This window comes from Meles meles, chromosome 1 (genome assembly GCF_922984935.1).
Source record: "Meles meles chromosome 1, mMelMel3.1 paternal haplotype, whole genome shotgun sequence".
NCBI classification, from domain to species: Eukaryota; Metazoa; Chordata; class Mammalia; order Carnivora; family Mustelidae; genus Meles; species Meles meles.
Window position 1 is genome coordinate 130,630,297 of NC_060066.1, and position 22,357 is coordinate 130,652,653.

The 22,357-nt window shown below is 42.5% G+C and overlaps 1 protein-coding gene across 5 annotated transcripts in view; it reads right to left on the minus strand.

Annotated features, from left to right (window-relative positions):
- CDC14A (cell division cycle 14A) overlaps positions 1 to 22,357 on the minus strand; it is a 198,373-nt gene that overhangs the window by 169,978 nt on the left and 6,038 nt on the right. For 4 of the 5 annotated variants that reach the window (XM_046006231.1, XM_046006240.1, XM_046006223.1 and 1 more), the window contains exon 2: positions 8,143 to 8,233. In XM_046006231.1, coding sequence (XP_045862187.1) covers positions 8,143 to 8,233 — 91 coding nt within the window. Of the gene's footprint in view, positions 1 to 8,142; positions 8,234 to 9,035; positions 9,572 to 22,357 lie in introns of those variants that run through there. The other variant, XM_046006213.1, reaches the window with a different exon arrangement.

Here is a 22,357-nt window from a genome sequence, read left to right on the forward strand (position 1 = left end):
CTCTTTCTCTCTCAAATAAATAAAATCTTTTTTTTAAAAAAACATTTTATTCAAAAACTATAATTCACACACACTATTTCTCATAAAGGAACTCATTGTCAATTACAAATAACTGTGACCATTCACCGGATGTTTCCAAGTTGTCAGAACCAGGAATAAACAGTACATACTTTCAATAAATAAGGTGATATTTTGATGTCTCTTATTCAACATCTGATTCTTTGGTGGTCCTGGAAGTATTTAGATGATTAACAAAACCCAAGTTTTTTTAGGTAAATTGAAAGTAAAGCTCAGAAAAAGTTTTTTGGTTTTTGTTTTTTTAAGTAACAATGAATTTGACATGTAGCTTAGAAAGCCCAGTTCAAATCAGGGAGTCAGAAAGGAACTTTCAGATCACTGTCCCACCCACCTTCTCAGTTTTTAAACAAGTAAATATCTAAAACTCCTGAGCAAGTATTGTCTGTTTTCTCCTTAAAGATCACAAAAGACAAAGATTCCTCCTTTTACTATCATTATAAACCCTCCTTTTTACTTCCTTTCCCTATCCCAAAAACAAAACCAAGCATTAAAAAGGCAAACCTTTCTCAGATTTACATAAATTGCCTATTTTAATGTATCTCTTCGTCCCAGTCATCCAGGCCAGAAACCTTGAACTTACATGTTCAATTCCTCACCCGCATCCCTGACCTGGTCAATCCCAAATACAGTCAATCCATCCCTTCTAGCTTCTTCCCCCTGTCTCCCTCTGGCTTTTCTGTTCCCACTGCTACAACCCTAATCCAATCCTCCCACAGCCTAACCAGACCCCCACCTCCCAGCCTAAACCAGAGCTCTCTGCCACTGATAAACCCGCACAACAGAGGTCCAAATGGCTTTCCACCATGTAGTCTCCAACTATGTGTCCAGCCTCACCCGGGACCTCTCTGCTTTTAAACATTGTGCCTCACCTAACAGAATCTTGCTAACTCCAAACACTGGAATCTCTACTTTCTTTCCTTCCTCTTCCGCTCACTCATTCATTCATTCAGCTAAAATTTCTTGAGCACCAGCTGTGCGTCAGGCACCATGCTGGGTTGTAGGGATACAATGGTAAGCAAAAACAGGTAGTTCATGTCCTCACAGAGATGGTTAAATACACTCTTTGCTCTTCCGTGCCCTTCAAAAGCGAGTTCAAACCCCTCTATGAAGTTATCACCCTGGGCGGTAATAATCTCCATGTCTCTTGGATTCCTAAAAAATGCCTTTGCAGCTTTTGCCATATTTTGCCCTTCACTGTGCTTGTATTCACTGCCTTATGTATTTGTGTACCCCCAAAGCTTTAGCACAGAACTCCACACTGAAAGCTAGCTCACCTAAATGGTGGTTCCTTCTCCAGCAATTTCCAACCATTTCTAAGTTTTAAGTTTCGTTTTTTTCACTCCCTATGAAAATGCATCAAGAGTCTTTTTTCTCTTCCTTTTCTTTTAAGCGCAAAGGTGTATTAAAGCTGTGAGTAAGTAAAAGTCATTTGCTTTGGGCTTTGGAATGTGTTTATGAACTTACAAATGAGAACATCTGATGTCTTAGGAATCTACTTCAAACAAAATAATGAAGCCGCCCCATGGTGATTTGGCATAGAAAGGACTTGGACAGCAGACAGCTCCCCATTGGACACTCCAACCGCTCATTTGGATCCCTCTGTCAGGCTGCCTGATTAAGACCGCACTGAGTTTTAACTGAGTCCATAGCACCTTGGTTAAATTTTGTTTTTGTCAGGCTCATCTCAAGCAAATTGAAAGAACTGAATCATTATTTGTCCTTAGGAAGATCAGAGACAGACTACCCACTATGAAGGTCTAATAAGTCAAAACAGCAAGTATGTTTTTAATGATATATTTATTTATTCTAGAGAGAGCACACACTCAGGGGAGAGGGCAGAAGGAGAGAAAAACTCAAGCAGACTCCACACTGAGCGGGGAGCCTGACTCGGGGCTCCCCATGACCCTGAGATCACGACCTGAGCTGAAACCAAGAGTTGGCCGCCCAACAGACTGCACCACGAGTGCACAGCAAGTATTTAATCAAATCAATACCCAGAAAGTAAAATTTGACTCTAGTATGCCACTAGAATTTAGAACTGGCTGGTTCGTGTATACACAGAAATGTGCATTTCCTCATCACATATACTATGTGGTACTCTTGGTGGTTATACACACACACACACACACACACATACATACATACATACATACATACATACATACATACCTAAAACTTACATGTTCAAAACAGAGGAGGAGAAAAAGTAGCACTGAACACTGCTGGGTTATTTTTGCAAGGTTAGGATGGAAGAAAGGAGAAAGGGAGAAGAAAGTGGTAAATACGTCATCTTTTAAAGCTAAAAAGTTTTCTTTCTGAGTTTTTAGGAGAATTCTATGTAGAAACGATTATTATCTTAAGTTACAACAGTTAAGATCCAAAAACATTTCACTAGACAGCCTGCAAAAGAAGTTTTCAGAAGCTGGGCTTCTTTTGTTTTCATCCATCCTATTAATATAGAATGATAATTAATTCAATTTATTTATTAATTTATTTAGGGGGAAACAAGCAAAATTACACCCACAAAAGTGGAAGTGGAAAAATCATTTTCATTACCAGCACACATTCCTAGATACGGCCTAGACATAAAGTTGGTGCCTCAGTAGCTCGCTTCTTACCAAAGCCATCGCCCTGAAGTTAGAAGGGCCAGGCCTGCCAGGGAGGGGCCAAGCCCTTCTGCACCCTCCCCACCAGCCTTGGGCTCAAGACGACTGGGAACTTGCTAGAAGCCTACGAGCATGAACTCCTGGGCCAATTACCCGCAGCCTGAATCCCAGCTCAACAACTTAACCACGAGCTCAGTGACCACTGAGCCTCAGCTTCCTCATCTGTAAAATGGTCATAATAATGGCACCTAACTCCCAGGGTTCTTCTGAAGCCTGAGTAAATGCATACAGAGCACAAGAACACTATCTGGCACAGGACTATAAATGTAAGCTATTGTTATGATTTGCTTTTTATTCCAAAATTCAACTATATCTCCTCTTCTTTCACTATCATAGCAACTGATAATGAGAGCTGGGATACCAAATGATGGCCCTAAGACTCTATAAGATCATATATTTGTGCATGTCTGTAAAAAGCATTAGCCTTTCCATTAAATTAAACTACTTGCCATATTATTTGAAATATTTTAGATTTATTTATTTTAGAGAGAGAGAGAGAGCGCGCGAGCAGGAGGGGCAGAGGCAGAGGGAGAGAGAGAAATTCCACCCATCTCCCCTCTGAGCACAGAACTGAAAAGGGGCTTGATCTCATGACCCTAAGATCACGACAAGAGCCGAAACCAAGAGTCGGTCACCCAAAGGACTGTACCACCCAGGCACCCCTGCCACATATTAAATTGAAAACAAGAATCAAAAATAAAAAGGGTTCCTTCTCACTCCATTCCCACAAATATTTCCAGACAAGGAAGGTTTTTCTGTATTTCTCTCAAAGATGTCCTAATTTCTCTCAAAGATGTCCACATTCTGACTCATACCTATTCTATAGACTATAAAAGAAATCATTCTTCTACACATTATTTACCCAAGAATCCCTGGTTGCCTTAATATCAGGGTGCTTTAGTAGAGTTTAAATGAAAATTGAACATTTTAAATTATTTAAATCTTCAATTGAGCTAATTAGTCCTCATTAGAGGCTGCTCATTCTTCCATACTAAAACAGTGGGTGAAATGCTTCGAGTCACTTCAGAAACTGCTTAATATTCAGTCCCCAGAGTATGTCCATGAAAAGTTCTCTCCTGCATTCTCAATACCTTTCCTTTGCAAACATAGTGAAAGGAGAGATAAAAGTGGACAAGGCTGGAAATGGAGACCCTCTACACTATCCTTCACAGCAAACTGGCTTTCCATGTGTTAACATCCAACCCTGTTCCCATCATCAGTCAGGAGGGGCATACAAAGGTTACAACAATTAACATATTTCATCTCGCTAACTTTTGAGCCAAAAATATGTGAGCCAAGTTATAAAAAGTAAGCCTCTATTTGGATTACAGGGCCCCATTCCAAAACCAAAGAATTAGCCTTTCTGGAGAGCTGCGTGTTATTTGTAGCTTAATCAAATACAGATAAATCTTTGAAAGGCTCCCTTTTCATGGGGCTATTTTTGTCCCATGGGTGTGTTAGCCTATACTCTGATTTTAATCCTGATCTGTGAAATCATAACCCAAGGACAAATGTATGGCTTTCTTATCAACCATATTTTACTAAAACTGCTCAAGGCCTTTATATTAAGGTGATAAATTCTGTATTAAAATCACACAGAAAATTCAGACTTTCATTTCTAATAAATCACCTCACCTCATGGTGCCACTTTGCTAAATTTTCTCCACCGGCTTCTCAGAAGGTTGCCATTACAATCATGGAGCACTATCATTCCTCTTAGAACTAACTAAACATCTGTGCAAAACACAGCTGCGTCCAGAGGACCTACAGCCTAATATTTAGAGTCTACTTCTTGATTCAAAAATAATAGCTGCATTTCCAAGGTGATAATTTAGCCAGAGAGGTGGCATTTCATTTATACGTTCAGTGAGTAAGTGCACAGTTATAAGGCCGTACAAGGCCTGTGTAATAATGTATGTAAACACACTCCTTTCCCTGGAAAGGTGTACAGTATGATTTGACGGTCGAGACTTTTCTCCCCACAGGACATCCTCCACAGAGAGAACACAGGTTACTATACATGCTTCCAGGGACTTTGTAGAATCTCTCATCCTACGCTTCCCAAAGAAGCAGCGCGGACAAGATGAATTCCCAGGCCTCTGTCCCTCTTCCTTTTCTCTCTCTCCACCATTTGTCCACCTCTTTATTTATTTCCTCTTCCTTCCCTTGCTCCTCTCTTCCTAGCCCTGCCTGTGAAATACGGACCTTGACATCTCTTCTGTCTTCCCCCAAATCACATCATTCTTGCAGTTTTATCAACCCTTTGGGGAAAACTCCCCAAATTTAAGAACGTCAAGTCTATGCAATGGCCCTTAAATTCCTTAAATTCAACATGATCAAAATGGAATGCCTGATGTCCCCATTAATCCCAATTCTTCCACACTACTTCTTGCTCAGTGAATGGCCCCAGCAGTCTCCCTGGGACCGAGGTAGTCTTAAGGACTTCTTTGCCTCCTCTTTTGCCTCAGCAACCTCCAACTCACCCACCTAATCTGTAGCCAGTCACAGGAATTCAGAACTCTTCTTTCTACCACCACTGCTACCAATCCTACTCTAGGCCTTTATTTCTTCCCCTTGAACACTCTAGAATTTTTCTAAGTGGGCTTCTACTTCCACTAACCCATCTTAGATGATACTATATTATTAACTTTTTGAGAGAAGATACACGTATCTCAGAACCAGAGGGTCTGGTTTCCAATTCCAGCTCTGCTACGTCTTCATTCTGTGACCTTGGACAAGTTACCTAACCTCTCTGTACCCTAACTCTCATCATCTCTGCACACTAAGGATGATAACGGCACCTGCCTCGTGGAATTGTTGTGAAAATAAAATGAATTCATGATTAATAGTTGTGGGACACCTAGAACAGCACCTAGCATGCATTTAAACACTCAGTAAATGTTTGCCATTATTTGCCATTAGCCCCAATCCGGTCATACCATGGGCTTCCCCAAAACCCTGCAGGAGTCCAAAGGCTTCCAATGAAACAGCAGATCCCCACCCGCCTTTCAGTCTACACCCTGCTGACCTTTCAACTTCATATTGCACACCCCCATGGGACCTGAATATATACCAGGTAAACTGGGGGACTTACTAGTCCCTGAACCCACTCTGGAGCCTCCTTCCTCATCCTTGCTATTCTTGTTTCTGGGATCTCTCCTGATAAAACTCTGTCCATTCTTCAAGCCAACTCTTAAGTCCTCCAGGAAGCCCTTTCCTAAACACTTCAACCAAATGTGCTCCCACCTGCCTGGGAACTCCTCTTAGCACAGGGCCTATGTTAACCCGAAGACAGTTCTCTGTCTGTACTGCTCAATGCACTACTGTCATTCTCCCTATAGGCTTGTGGCTCCTCAAAGGTCCTATGTGCATTCATCATCGCCATACTCTCCAGCACCTAGCCATGCGTAATATGTTGGGAGTCACAAAAAAGATGGAATCACAGCTAATCAGAACCATGGCCACCACTGTGGCAAGACAGCTGGGCAAGTCCAAACCAAGAGAAATGTATGCTCTGCCCATACTGGAGTCCTCGTCATAGTTTCAGATGACATCGAAACTCTCTTATCTTATATCTAACTTATAATAGAAATGGGATGGTCTCTCCAGCGAGTCTTTCTTTATAAGACACCAGAAATACAGTAGAATAAATGTAAGAGGAATGGGACTTGTCACCCTATCCTAAAATACCAACATTAAAATACACAAAAACAGTTCCTCACATATGCTCAATATTACAATCAAAAAACCATCCAGCAACTGTGTTTAGTGGTTAAAGGCCATTTCCTGCTAGATCTACCACTTAGCCATCCCTAAAGAAGTAACACAGACCTCAACGACGGAAGCTTGTTCCGTGATATATTAACAGCCTCCAGCATGTCAGTCACTGCAGAATGGAACACCATGACATATACACAGTCCCTACCCTCAGATGCACAAGAGGTCCCCAAACCCTAACCTCACGAAAACAAAGCCACAACAATGCACATTGTCAACAACAGAGTGCACACTCAATAAACAGCGGTGACATCATCCAGGTACCCCAGGTCAGGGAGCAGGCTGAGCAGGCCTCCATTCTGTCTAGGGGCAGAGCTGTAATCTGACACCACGGATTTAGACCTCATTGCTGCAGCAACTCTGGGCATTCATAAGCAGCAGCAAAGGGCTCTTTCATTCCCACTTGGGCCTTCAGCCATTCAAGATGCATCCTGCCTCTAGCACCACTAGGAGAAATTCCCCAAGACACCAGTTTCAAGAATCCCTATGGTGAAGTGACAGTTAAAGATGGTTTGCCCTCAAATAAAAGATAATGCTCCTAAAAGTGGAGAATACTTTCACTCTTCAAATGCCTGGGTGGTACCCACAAATCCTTAGGCAGATTGGCCAAAATCCCTTTTAAGGAGACCAGTCCAGGGAAGCTTACTATGGTTCATTAAACTCTGTTCATGTAATTGCATGTTTGGTTAAACAACAAAAGTCAAATTAAAATGTTTAAGTTAAAATACATTGGACTACTCTGCAACACCCTCTCTTTTAAGGAGAACACATTCAAGTCAGTTCAGCCTTCCTATTCTTTATTATCTGTTGCTTTTATTGAGTGGAGGTTTATCTCTCTTTAAATTTTTATTGCCCTTAAAAGTACTACGATAATCCTTTCCCTGTAAATTAATTGCCTTTCACAGAAAACAGTTCCCTATTCTAATTTTACACTCTCAAATCCTAATCCCACAGAAGCAAAGTAACCAAAGAAAGTAAATCAGCACTCCTATACCACTTCCTCAAAGACAAAGAAAGTAATACTCTGAAGCTTGGGGGCACCCAAAGAAAATCACCCAATAATTTCTCACACAGGTAAAACCTTACTCATAGATAAGACTTGGATACAGCTACCTCCAGCCAAACATGTCCCACTTTCCAAAAATGAGCTGCAGAAACAAAAACATCCTGCGAAACAACAGAAGCCTTGTGAACTAGAAAGCTGAAGTGCTCCTAATACACACACTTCCCTGTACTCTGTGGGTGCCCCATAAATACTCCCGGGCTGATTCACAGGCCAATTACAGCGGCTAGCAAGGACAGAGAATCTCCCTGGTCCTACTCTGGGGAGTGTTAAGTAACAGAAGGTTGCAATTTGTGGTGGTGGCAAGAAGAGCTAATACAGACAAAGGTTTAAAAGGAGTGGGCTGTTGACAGGTTCACATTATGTTAAACTTTGCCTGCACCTCTCCCCAAGCACCTGAGTCTTTAAAAAATGGTATAGTTACTTACACCACGGGGGGGGGGGGGGGGGCGGGGGGGGGGCGGTAAGTGAATAAAACTGCGATAAAGGTGCATAGGGTTCCCTCACCAAAGAGCCAACAGGCTAAAAGGTTGAGAGAAAAAAAAAATAGAAACTTACTTTTCATAGACCAGCTCCTCATCGATGGAGAAATAGTGGGTATTTACTGTGCTTTTTGGTCTGTTCCTTAAAGTAGCAAAATATAACCGATCTGAAAGACAAGTTTAAAAGACGGGAGAAAACATATGAGAAGTAGGGCAGCTGAAAGTGGAGTGGTGATAATACACAAAAGATCAAAATAATAACTGCTACCCATTATTTAAAGACCCTAGTAACACGTGGAACTCTTGCAGAAACCTGATCTCTCCCAGAAACCCAGAGACCCAAGAGCACAACAGAGAGGTGAGAAGGGGACCCAACTGAGACACTCAGCTAGGGGCGGGGGGGGGTGGGGGCAGAGTTCCCACATCTCCCCGGTTTCAGGCCAGCCGGAGCGGACAGAAGCTGGGGGTACCCGTAGAACTGGAGATGCAAGTTTGGCTCAGAAATCTCCAGACCTCAGCAGCTGCCGAAGGGGAAGAGAGGCGAGCTTGCAGCTCCGAAGACTTCAAGAAGAGGAAAAGGAAGAAGAGACAGGGAGGTGTGACTGGGGGTGTCCCGAAAACCGAGGCGATCAAGAGCGGGATAAAGGAGACCGAAAAAAACAACCGGAGCAGGATCCCCACGAGCTGCTGTGTGCAGAAGCCGGACAGAACCCGGCGCTGTCCCATTACCGGGCGGGAAGGCCATCCGAGGGAGCTGCAGAAGGAACCAGGGACGCAAGAAAGACAGAGAAGCCGGAAGCAGGGGGTCCTCGGGGAGAAGGTAGTACGGAGAGGGGACGAGAGCGCGCGCAGCGGCTGCAGGACACCAGGGGCCCGGCGAAAGCTGGAGACCGCGGTTGGGACGTAGGGGTAGAAGTGAAGAGTTGGGGGTGAGGGAGGGTTGGAGGATGCGGGGCGGCTGCTGCTCACCTTTCATGAACTCGCAAGCCCCGATTAGTTCCCCTGACTCCGCTGCCATCTTAAGCGAGATACGCACGGGGGAGGACTAGGTCGTGGCCAGCTGAGGTCACCCGCCCCCGGGGGCTTCCCCACTGCCCAGGAGCCGGGAAGCTTGCAGTCCCGAACTCCGAGCCTGCCCGAGAGAGGCAGCAGGCGCCGAAGGCGGAGGCGGCTGGGGGGTCAGCGCGCGGGGCGCCCCGGGGACATTCCGTGGGGAACCCGAGCCCGCTCCGCGCGGAGCGCACAAGCCCCAGGCTGTGGCCGCTCCGATTCGGACCCGGCTGCTGCCGCTGCTCCGCCGCCGCCGCGCCAGGGAAACGCAGACCAGCTCTCACGGCCGGGCAAAGTCTTCCCCCCGCTCCCAAAGTGATCATGGAGGAGGAGACCTCTGGCCCCGATCGCGCCCGTGGCTACTCGTGCGACAGCGGGCAGGACTCCGGTGCCCGCCGGCTGGCAGCAGCTGCTCCGGCTCCTCCTTCGCCACCTCCTTTCAGCAGCAACTCTTCCTCCTCCTCCCCCCTAGGTCCGCCCTCAGACCTTCCTCCCCGCCCTCCCTCAGCCCCCTCCACTTTCACGGCTCCGCGGCCATCCCTTAAAGGGACAGCCCCGCTCCTTTCTCGGTGCGGGCCCCGCGCCCCAGTTACCAGGCGCCCCGCGGGTCACTAGGAGCCAGTTGCTAAGGCTTTGTTGCCGTCCTCCAATTGCTGCACAGGAAACAGGGCTCTGGGCCCAGGGGAGCCGGGCGGGGCCTCCAGACCAGAAACTTATGAATGAAACGGTGGAGTAGGGAGTGGATGTCGGGAAGGGCGCTCTTGCGGCTGCACTGGCAAGGATGCGCCGGCGCCCCCTTTTCTGCACCCACTAAGTCTTCTTAGATTTTTCTTCTCTGTCTCTCTCTCGCCCCCTCACAACCACATTCTCCTAAACTCTTGGGCGCGCGAGCGCGCGCGCGCGTACACACACACACACACACACACACACACACACTTAAAGACCTCCGATCTCCCCTGCCTCCTATTAGCAAATCGTTCAAGCACTCCGCATTCCCTCCACCACTGACGGATCTTCATCTTTATTTTAAAAATGATAAAATTTACAAAGAAGCGCTACCTCCTCGCTCAAAAGAACATGTACCGATTTCCTCTACACACACTGGACTTGTATATAATTTGTGCTTTATTCTCACGGGGGAAAACGTTCCCATCCGATCCCCCACGTCCTCTCAGTGGGGCCACCACTGTGGGCGCAAAATGCCTAACATCTACATTGCTTTGGCTCAGGAGGGGGGCGAGGGAGCTAGACTGGCGGAACAAGCGACACAGGAGAGGGCCACTTGAACACGGGGGAAATTAACACAAAAGAATCTCTTTACGTAGTCTTAGCTGAAGCGCTGCAGGGAGTGGGTCGTCTCAAAAAGCCCTTGTCTTGTTTCTGTGAAGCTCCTCACACTGAACAACTTTAATACCGGGTGCCCTGCAGACGTGCCTAATTAGAGGACAGTCCCTTCGATATGAAAATGGCGCTACGGCTCCCTCATCAGAAGAGCATGCGCTCTGAGTGGTTTCTCCAGAACCAGAGAGGGATTTGCGCCCGCCTTTGGGAGAAAGGGGGCGCACCCCTGAAGAGCCGCCCCGCCAGCTGGGAAGGAGCGCTGTGAGGCGAGCGTGGAGAACTCAACTCCTTGGTCTTAGCCCGTTAGTCAGCTTTGCTGACTCTTCCAAAAAGCGAAATAGTAACAGAAAATAAATAGAAAGTGCTTTTGGAAGCCTGATTGGTTTGATTTTTTTTAATTGCTCGAATAAGAAAAATAAATGTATGTATTTCGTAGATATTCAGAAAAAAATAGAACATCTCAATTCTAATCAAACATGTCCTTGTGGGGCGCCTGGGTGGCTCAGTGGGTTAAAGCCTCTGCCTTCGGCTCAGGTCATGATCCCAGCGTCCTGGAATCGAGCCCCCCCCCCCGCATCGGGCCATCTGCTCAGCAGGGAGCCTGCTTCCTCCTCTCTCTCTACCTGCCTCTCTGCCTACTTGTGATCTCTGTCTGTCAAATAAATAAATAAAATCTTAAAAAAAAAAAAAAGTCCTTGTAAGAGAGTAAAAAGAAAAACCTAACATCCAATTCTTTAGACCACATAAATGTAAAGCTGGAAGAATCATTAAAGAGCACCTCTTATACCCTATACCCAAACAGCACCGTCTATACTCTAATCTTCACGTGAAAAAAAAAAAAAAAATCTCAAGAGTTTCTGAAACTATAGAAGTCCTGAAAGATGAATTGTAATGAGTGTTCTGTGTTGAGATGCATTCCATGTCTTACAGGCCACTGGCAATGGCTATGGAGTTCTAAAAGAGGAAAACATCTCTCAAATATGTTATCCACGCTCACACAATTACTCGAATTTTGCCTGATATTACCCCAGTCTTACAATCTGGTGTTAACATCCATGTTGGCCAAATCAAATTATTATATTGAAAATTTCTAACAGTTTTTGTATATGAAAGATGGCAAAGGAAAGCAAATGAATGTCTCAGTACACTTAACTTCCTTTGTTCAGAAGTCTGAATTCAGCGGTAGTAATCTGTTTCCAAATTTGCTGATTTAACATTTGTGTAAAATCTAAATTCATTTGCAAATTTCCAAAAAACCTCTCATCTCAGTATTGTATTAGAAAAATTGCGTGAAAAAAAAGAAGTTCCGTTTCCATACAACACATAAACTTCTAATTTCATAATGTAAATAGTCTAGTGAAATGAACACTAAATCTGCATTTTCAGAGAAAGCAACTTTAACTGAACTTCATCTTGTTATTTTCTAAAATGAATTTACAAAAATCTTTCATATAATTCTCTGACTCAGAAATTTTGGTCATGAAGAGTGAATTACGATCAGAACAAATAGAAGTTCTTAAAATTAAGAACTCAAAATGAAAAACTTTCTTTTTCCTTAGCATATTTACAATTGGTTATTATTGAGGACTTTCTAATATTTTAATGTTGCACGAAAGACAAATAAGTGATTATCAGATAATCAAATCTCTCTAAACCAAAATCTGCACAATGTAAAGGATATGGAATATTCTACAAGAAAAATTGTAAACAAGTTAGTGCACGCACAGCACATATACACATCAAGGTTCTAATGACATCATAAAACACTTTATTCCCTCAATTATCATGAGGTCAGTGTTCCTATGGACTGCAGTTTCATAATAAAGGCATGATTTCAGTCAGTGGAGGAAGATAGTGGAAGAAACTTCTTTCCAATCATCCAACTTAATAAAAGTGTTAGGAAATGACTTTAATTTTAAACAACAATAAAGAAAATCGTTTCACCCATAAAGAAAATACTGAGAGAATTAAGATGTCACTCAAAGAAGAAAAGGAAGGTAATGTTATACATAGAAATCTAGCAGTTCAGTTCAAAAGTGTCTCAACAAGAGTAACTCTGCAAACATCACTTGAATCCTGTCTCTCACGCACTGTACAGACCAGTGTGTGTACCTGCAGAACCAGAAAACTCACTCTAGGAGGTAGCTCCAAAATATGTCTGGTTCTAATTCTGCCCCTTGTGGCCATACTGAACACCCTTAGTCATTCTTGCACATAACACCTCTTCAAAAATGCAAAGGCAGCTTCTCTGGACCACAGCTTCCTCATAGTCTTCCCTAAATTAAAATCCTCATTGTTTTCAACCTTTTCTTAAATTGCATGGCTTCAAGTCCAGGGACTTTCTTCTCCAATTTGTCTATACCCCTTATAAATTGTGTCCTAGAACTGAATGCAGGCCAGTGATAACCTAGTGTGACTAGTTCTAAGGTCAGAAAAAAGCACTGATAGAAGATTCAGATGAGAACAAATGTGATGAAAAACATAAAAGAACCAAATTTTATCATTTAGCTGCAAAAAGAAGGACATTCTTCTCAGTTGTTGGAGAAGGACAAGGAAAAGTTGCTTAGGCTAATCAAAGACCTGATAACTGTGATATTTATTATACTATTCAAAGCATTTCTTATTAGAATATATAATGGGAATATGCTTTTAGTTGCTTTTTCAGTTATAAGCAAGTAAAAAATATTTAGAATACGTACTTTGAATTCTTTCTAAAAATTAATTTTCAGTTTAACTGTGAAACAAGGAAATCTGTCTTTCTGAGAAATTTAAAATTCAAAATAATTTGAATTGTTTAAACTTTTTGATTCCTTTCCAGGTGCCAAAAATAATTTAAAGCAATTTTTAGCTTTACACATCTATAAAGTTACAATCACAAACTATTATTACAGAACAATCAGAATACCAAAAATATGTAGATAAAGTGACCATGAAATAGTTGCTCACAGATGCTAAAATCTTGGACTGACCGAGCGGTATTCTGCATCACACTGATCACCAATGCCTGTTTAAGAACTCCAAACCAGAATCAAAGATGGTAAGAACCTGGAAGGATCTGGCAGATCAGCTAGTTCCAGTTTTCAAACAGACACCCTGGTAAAGCCTAAGGTAGCAGAGGTCCTACCTGGGAATGGGAGTGGAGAGTGCTGGGTAGGCATGCAGAGCTACTACAAAATATTCCATTTGTAAAAAATGATGGGGCAGATAAAGGAAAGAAAAGAGAAGAAGAAACTGAAGTCCATGGTGGGTAATTAATTTTCTGAAGTCACATAACTGACTCGTGGTAGAAATAAGACCAGTATTCATTATTTGTGCTAATACCAATAATCTTTTCTCAATTTTCTTCTAACTTACCTCATCTTACATTGTTTAGCTCATGGGTTCTTAAACTTTTGAGATGATAAAATGTCAAGCAATAATAATGTATATGCCAAATATCTTTTCTTCAAGATTTTAGAGAAAATATTGAAATAATTTAAGCTCAGAATGGAAAAATAAGAGATGTTGCATTATCTGTTGTTGTCATATGGCTTCTCTAAGAATCTGAATTATCTATTTTTAATAGCATAACCAGTATTCTATAGAACATATTTTGAGAAATTTAGTAAACATTAACTATAACAATTCAATTCAATAATCATCTTATCCTTGACTGATGCAGCCGATAAAGAATGACATAGTTTTAGAAGGTGAAAGAAAGTTCCATGGCTAGGTCAATATACTTAACGGTGCTCAATTTACAGGCCAATTTACCACATTTTTCAAATAGACTAACACTCGATACAGTTTTAAAACTTACAGAATGTGGGGTGCCTAGATGGCACAGTTGATTATGTATCTGACTCTTGGTTTTGGCTAAGGTCCTGACCTCAGGATCATAAGATCAAACCCCACATCGGGCTTTATGGTCAGCAGAGAGTCTACTTGGAGTTTCTTTCTCCCTCTCCCGTTTCCCCACAACACTCTCTCATAAATAAATAAACCTTTTTTAACAAAACTTACATAATTTATCCATCTACACTTGTCATTTCTACTCTTTTTTTGGAGAGGAAATAAAAAAGTGAACATTTTTTCTCCAAAAGTATAGAAAATAATATTTTGTGTGTCATTCCTCACTTCTCATCACCATCACTTTAGTGACATCTTTTGATCTCATTTCCATTGTTCCCTCACATGCCCATTTAATTTATGTCCCTACTATATTCTGTATATGTTTCTATCAGAAAAATAATAACAGTTAAGTTTTATTGAAAACCAGGCACACAATTTATACCTCAGCTCTCACATCAGTTCTCTATGAGGTAAGTACTATTATTATTCCCATTTTACAGACGAGGAAACTGCCACAATATGGATACTCTACAAATATGTAGAGCATGACTAGATAAATGAGTAATTAAAATGTTGGGAAATGAACTTACCTGAACCACTTCAATATGTAAAGCAGTCGTTTGCAGCTGGAGTCGTGGAAAAAATACTGGATTTATAATCAGAAGCCAGGTTTCAGACATCGCTCTATCACCAACTGTGTGTATAATCTTAGACTGTTTCCTCTGACATTAAATAGATATTATAACAATTTCTAATTCACAAGAATAATAGTAGAATTAAATAAGAGTGTCATGATGTGCTGCCATTGTATAAAAATTTGTTATTAATGTTAAAGCTTATATTAAATACAAAATTATTTCCAAAATCAGATATTCACAAGCCTCAAACTATTATATTTCTTTGGATCTAGGTATATTTGCTTCAGTTACCCCTCGCCAATAACATAAGCAAAATAGACACTCACAGAGAAGTTCCTTTTATCAACAGAGGACATCCCCACAAGGCACATTAACATTGTCTTTCATTTCTGACTGCTTGTAGCCATGGCACTATCCCTAGAGTGCGATGGGGGCCAATGGCGCCATTCAGCCATCCTCAGTGGATTCCTAAATTCCCCCACTCTGGCTCACATTCTTTTAATTGTTCTGTTCCAGAAGCCTGGGGCACAAATGTTGTTCCCTGCAGTTCCCATGGGGACTCTTGATGCCCCTTTGGAATTCTAGGTTTCTGGTGCCCACCTCTGTGTAGCAACTCCAGGAGAAAATAATCTTTTCTCTAAACTAACAGGAGGCCCTTGGTATCCATTTTTCCAATCACAAAATACTGTATAATCACTGAACTGATGGTTATTCTTGCGGTTGTAATTAACACCTATACTTGCATTGATTTCCATGGAGGAAAAATATACTTTATGTCTTCCAAGGCCTTCCAAGCCTTCCTACATTAGGATTTATGTCATTCTTCAGAGTATATCCGAAGTATAATTTGTATTTATGAATTTGGGATAAACATGATATGAATAATTTGACATGCACATAAACAAAAATAATTTCCGCTTATCCTAAAATATGTTAGCATATTTTAGATTAAATATTTCTCTTCATAACTATGTTTTATTTCTCATAACACCAAATATACATTTTCACATTTATGCATCCATTAATTTAGCAAATACTAACTGTGTACCATGTTAGTTAGTTAGCATTGTGCCAAGTGCTAGGATTAAAATCAAGAACACATGGGGCGGGGCGCCTGGATGGCTCAGTGGGTTAAAGCCTATGCCTTTGGCTCAGGTCATGATCCCAGGGTCCTGGGATCGAGCCCTGCATCAGGCTCTCTGCTCAGCGGGGAGCCTGCTTCCTCCTCTCTCTCTCTCTCTCTGCCTACCTGTGATCTCTGTCTGTCAAATAAATAAATAAAATCTTTAAAAAAAAAAAAAAAGTAACACATGGGGCACCTGGGTGGCTCAGTGGGTTAAGCCAATGCCTTCAGCTCAGGTCATGGTCTTGGGGTCCTGGGATGGAGCCCCAAAGACCCCACATCGGGCTCTTTGCTCAGCAGGGAGCTTACTTTCCCCTCTCTCCCTGCCTGCCTCTCTGCCTACTTGTGATCTCTCTCTCTGTCAAATAAATAAATAAAGTCTTTTAAAAAAATTTTTTTAAATAAAAAAAAATAAAATCAAGAACACGGCCCAAACAAAAACACCAGAGAATCCTAGACTTGAAGGTTGAATAGGAGCTAACCAGGTGGAGGAAGCCATCCTATAGAGGGAGGATGGCGCCAGGAAGATGGGAAGGAGAAAGACACAAAGTCAAAGCCCCAGACTGTGGGAACTAGATGTGCATAGGCTGGGATGCAATAGAGAAAAGGCTGGTTCAAAGTTCCATTTGGCTCCAGTATAGAGAATGAAGTGGGAGGAAAGGGAAAAGAATCTTGGTATAAAAGGTTAAAAATTTGAACTTTATTCAGAGGGTAATGGGGCCCCAAACGGAAATATATTAAGTAGGCAAAGCCTAGTCAGGTAGGGATTTTAAAATTGCCAGAAATAGTCTGCGAAGTTTTTAAACTAATTGTAAACAGATTGGAGCTTACTCCATTAATCCTCAAAGAATCAGAATTATAACAAGAATACAGATTTTGGCTCACTTTTTTTTTCTTGCTTTCACTATTAATTAAAAAGACAAAGTAGAACTCGCCTGTATTTTTTTGTTGTTGTTTTTTAAAGATTTTATTTATTTATTTGACAGACAGAGATCACAAGTAGGCAGAGAGGCAGACGGGGGAGTGGGGCAAGCAGGCTCCCCACTGAGCAGAGAGCCTGTCTCGGGGCTTGATCCCAGGACCCTGGGATCATGACCTGAGCCAAAGGCAGAGGGTTGAATCCACTTAGCCACCCAGGCGCCCCAAACTTGCCCATTTTTACAGAACATAATTAGGTGCATAAAGGGAAAAGTTGTCTGAGATTCCTGAAATTTAATTTGTATATATTGAAGGTAAATGTGGATAAGACAGTATATATTTCTTCTATACTGAGAGTATTTTTAGTATAAAGACCCTAAGCAAATGTAAAAAAGCAGGATATACAAGAATCACACTTGATTAAAATATTTTAATTAACTGACAAAGTAACTTAGGATTTGTAAGCATTTGATTTCTAAAAAACTTTTTTTAAAAACCTTTAGAAATAATAAATTAACACAAATGATTTGATTACTTGACTTCTTATATGACATGTTGACTGTCCCTGACTACTTTGACTATAAAATAATCTACTTCAGATTCTAGGTTGAATAACTTTCTAAAGTGCTCCAAAAGGAAAATCTCTTAAAAGCACAGAGTATTACTGTCTAATTAATAATTTCCCAGATTTTACATGACTGGAAACCACAGATGTAGAACGAATATACCTGGTCTGAAATCAGATCTTTGCTCTCGTCCCCATATTCGGCAAAGCTCCTACTGTGCTAATGCCTTTCAAAGGCAGGAAACATACCCTTTTAAAAGAACTTAGGTTTCGGTAGTTCTCTCCTGTTTCTATCCACAACACTTCTCACACCAAATATGTGGTTGCCTTCCAAACCAAGCAATTGTCCAGTTCTCTGCAGACACCAACTTCAATTCTGCTACTATCTACCTGGAGTCGGCACAGACCGCACAGGTGAAGGGCTCACTCAGGTCGAGAGACAGCTCTGCTTCGGATGCCAGTCACAGTTCAAGACTGTCACCTGTACTGACCAACTGGCTATAAATCAGGGGCCCCCACAACCCCTTCCTCAGATTCACTAATTTCCTAGAAAAGCTGACAGGCCTTAGGAAAACATTTTACTTCCCATCACCAGTTTATTACAAAGCATAGAAACCAGGAACCACCAAATCATACATAAGGTCAAGAATGGGGGAGGGGCTCAGAGCTTCTCTCCTCTTTCTAGGGGGTGTCACCCTGCCAGCACCTCCATGTGTTCACCAACTCAGAAGCTTTCTGATTTCCATTTTTATCATTGGCCATTAGTGACTAAAGTCAATCTCCAGCCTTTCTCCCTTCCCCCTGAGGTCTAGGATGAGGCTGAAAGTTCCAACTCTCTAATCACGTGGTCTGTTCCTCTGGTAACCAGCCCCATCCTGAGGCAACCTAGGAGCCCCCCAGGAATCACCTTGTAGCATAAATTCAGGTATGACTTATTATGAATAATCAAAGATGCTCCTGTCACTCCTATCCTTCAGGAAATTCCGAAGTCTTAGAAGCTCTGTGTCAGAAATGGGAAGAACACTGGGGTTCCTGCATGCCTCAGTCAGTAAAGAGACAGACTCTTGATCTTGATTTCCACTCAGGTTGTGATCTCAGGATTGTGAGATGGAGACCCACCTCCTGCTCTGCGCTCAGCGTGGGGTCTGCTTGAGGTTCTCTCTCTCCCTCTCCCACTGACCCTCCCCCAACTCATGAACGCTTTCCCACTAAATAAATAAGTAAATAAATAAACAAATAAATATTTTTAAAAAAAGAAATGGGAAGAAGACAAAATATATATTTTTTATTTTCACAGGTGGAAAAGGAAAGCCTCAGGATTATTTGGGAAAGGAAGCTTTCTCAATCTCTCCGTTTTATAATTGCTCAAAACTATTTGTTAAGAAGGGGCTTTTTTAAAAATTTTTTTTTTTATCTATTTGACAGACAGAGATCACAAGTAGGCAGAGAGGCAGGCAGAGAGAGAAAGGAAGGGAAGCAGGCTCCCCGCTGAGCAGAGAGCCCAATGTGGGGCTTGATCCCAGGACTCTGGGATCATGACCTGAGCCGAAGGCAGAGGCTTTAACCCACTGAGCCACCCAGGTGCCCCTAAGAAGGGGCTTTTAACTGCAAATATGCGAACTGTAAATTGAAAATCAGTATTTATAGCATAAGATGGGTCCACTGAGGCTTTATTAATTTTTAGAATATGTCTGACTACACAGCATAGTGTATGTATGTTCAGATCCCTCAAAATTCAGATTCTGGAGAAGGTATCAAGCACGAGTCATCTATTTGGGAGGAGCAGAGAATGCCACCTGAAGAGTGGAGAAATGGGGCAGGGAAGGGAAAGCAACCAGTAGCTGGTGTGTCTTGAGACCCAGCTGCCATTCATTGTAGGCATCTGGAGCTGATCCCCCTGGATGCACTGAGTCATGGTGTACAACCTCTTGCCTCCCAATTCACCCAAAGAGCAAAGGAGCTCTGATATTTATCTCCTACCTCCTACCAGCTATTGTTTGAGGGCTCCTTCTGGGGACGTTAATTCTCTCACAGCCAGGGGAGGTGTTGAGTACATAATGTCAAAAATAACAGAAAAAGAAAATTAGAAGTGACAAGTGTCTTTGCATTAGAGGTGATTTCACTGCCGCCTTCACAATATATTCAGAACTGGAACAGTTCTTCACTACCAAACCACATCCAAGCCATCATCATCTAGAACTGCAGCAATCTCCTGACTGGCTTCCCTCATTCTGCCTGTGTTAACTACGGCCTAGTCTTAACAGAGCAGCTGAAGGATCAAAATGCTAAGTCAGGGGTGCCTGGGTGGCTCAGTCAGTTAAGCATCTGACTCTTGATTTCGGCTCAGGTCATGATCTCAGGGTCTTGAGACCAAGCCCCACGTGGGGCTCCATGCTCTGTGTGGAGCCTGCTTAATTAAGAATCTCTCTCCCTCTCCTTCTGTCCCCCCAGCCCCGTGCACATGCCCTTTCTCAATACATACATACATACATACATACATACATACATACAATAAAATGCTAAGTCAAATCTTATCACGTCTTGGCTCAAAACCCTCTAATACTGTCCCAAATCATTCAGAGTAAAAGCCAAAAGTCTTAAAATGGCATGAAAAAAAGTTCTAAGGGCCAGGACACAGCCTTTCATTACCCCTCCAAGTCTACCTTCTATCATTTTGCCCCTTTACTCCTATTCACTCCAGCCACACTGGTCCTTGCAGTTTCTTGAACATTCCAGACACATTCCCACCTCAAGAGCCCTGAAGTGTTCCTCTGACAGGGAGGGACTCACCCTCATTTCCCTTTAGTCTTTGCTCAAATGTCATTTTCTCAGAGAATCTTTTCATGACCACTTTTAAAATCTGAACCTCTCACCCCCCACCAGTGCTCACTGTCTCCCTTCCCTTCCTGATGTGTCTCCATAGCACTTACTATTCTCTGACATACTGGATATTTTACCTATTTTGTTACATGTCTGCCTCTCCCTCTAGAGTATAAATTTCACATGGCAAGAACTTCTGCCAGATTGGTTCCATTGTGTCCTCAAAGTCTAAAACAGAACCCGGTACATGGTGGTACCCCAAGAGATATTTTAGTTAATTCACTAAATATAATTAATTAAATCAACTAATTAGTTTAATTAATGAACTAACAACAACCAGAGAGGACAGAAGTAAGACTAAGTGGTTTGAGAAGTGACTGGAAGGTGAGGAGTATGAGACAGATCATGAAAACAACACGTTCAAGAAGCCCGGGTCAGAAGGAAAATGAGAGATAAGGCAGGCACTGTGAGAGTGTAGAAGGACAAAGGGAATGCTTTGTTTTGTTGGTTTTTTTTTTTAAAGATTTTATTTATTTATTTGACAGAAAGAAATCACAAGCAGGCAGAGAGGCAAGCAGAGAGAGAGGCAGGGAAGCAGGCTCCCTGCTGAGCGGAGAACCTGATGTGGGGCTCGATCCCAGGACCCCGAGATCATGACCCGAGCCGAAGGCAGAGGCCTAACCCACTGAGCCACCCAGGCGCCCCTGTTTTGTTGTTTTTAAGGCTGATGTCTTCAAGCACTCTGATAGATTAGAGGGAAAGAAGAGAGAGGAGTTGCAAAGGCCAAGGCCAGATGGAAAGACTAACTAATCTGAAGAAATGGAAGAGGACAGGATTAAGAATGAGAAAGATTAGCCTTGATCATGTGAGGATCACTGCATTTTCTAAGACAGGGAAGAGCAACTTCTTTAAAAAGCCAGAAAATAAATATTTTAGGCTTTTAGGTCAGAAGATCTCTGTTGCAACTACTCAGCTCCCCCTCTGAATTGCAAAAAGAGTCATAGACAATACATAAACAAATGGGCATAGATGTCTTCCAATACAATTTTATATACAAAAACGTATGGCAGGCTCTCAGACTGTAAGTTGCCAACCCCAACTCTACGATTAGGAGGTGGTATGAATGAGAGTAAATGTACTTAAGTTTATGAATTGGATTGGCAAGGGGTGGAAATGGTATACTTGCCTCTCATTACCTCTACTTTCTTTATGAATTAGAAGTTGGGATCACCTAAGAGGGGAATGGGACAAGGTAGGGCTTTTGCGGAGAGTGATGAATATTTGAAATATTTGAAATACAGAAAGGGGGGCACCTGGGTGGCTCAGTCATGAGCTGACTGACTGACAGGTCATGACTGACATGATCAGGTCAGTCATGACCTGATCCCATGACCTGGGATCAGGTCATGATCCCAGGGTTCTGGGATGAAATTCCGCATCAGGCTTCCCTGATGCGAGTGAGAACCTGCTTCTCCCTCTGCCTGCCACTCCCCCTGCTTCTGCTTTCTGTGTGTGTGTGTGTGTCTCTCTCTGACAAATAACTAAATAAAATCTTTTAAAAAGAAAAAAAAAGAAAGAAAAGAAAAATACAGAAAGGGGTAGGGGGAAATATTGCCAAATAGAGACTAGAAACCAACCCACACCCTTGTGCTTTATCAGGACATTTTATTGGGAACAGAGCTCCGCATCGGACTCTCTGCTCAGCAGGGAGCCTGCTTCCCCCCCACCCCCCCACCCCCGCCCTCTCTGCCTGCCTCTCTGCCTATTTGTGATCTCTCTCTCTGTCAAATAAATAAATAAAGTCTTCAATTATCTAAAAGAGAAAGACTTCATGAAGCTAGTCTTTTGTTGGCTGCCACCCTCTCCCCTTCTTCTTCCAACAGCACCCTAATCTGCTTTTGGAACATTCACCGCTCAGCCACTACCAAATATGTGGTTGTGGCAGCGTTAACCTCAGCCTTCCCCCTCAGCTCCAGACATGGGTTCTGGCTGGCTTAGCCATTCG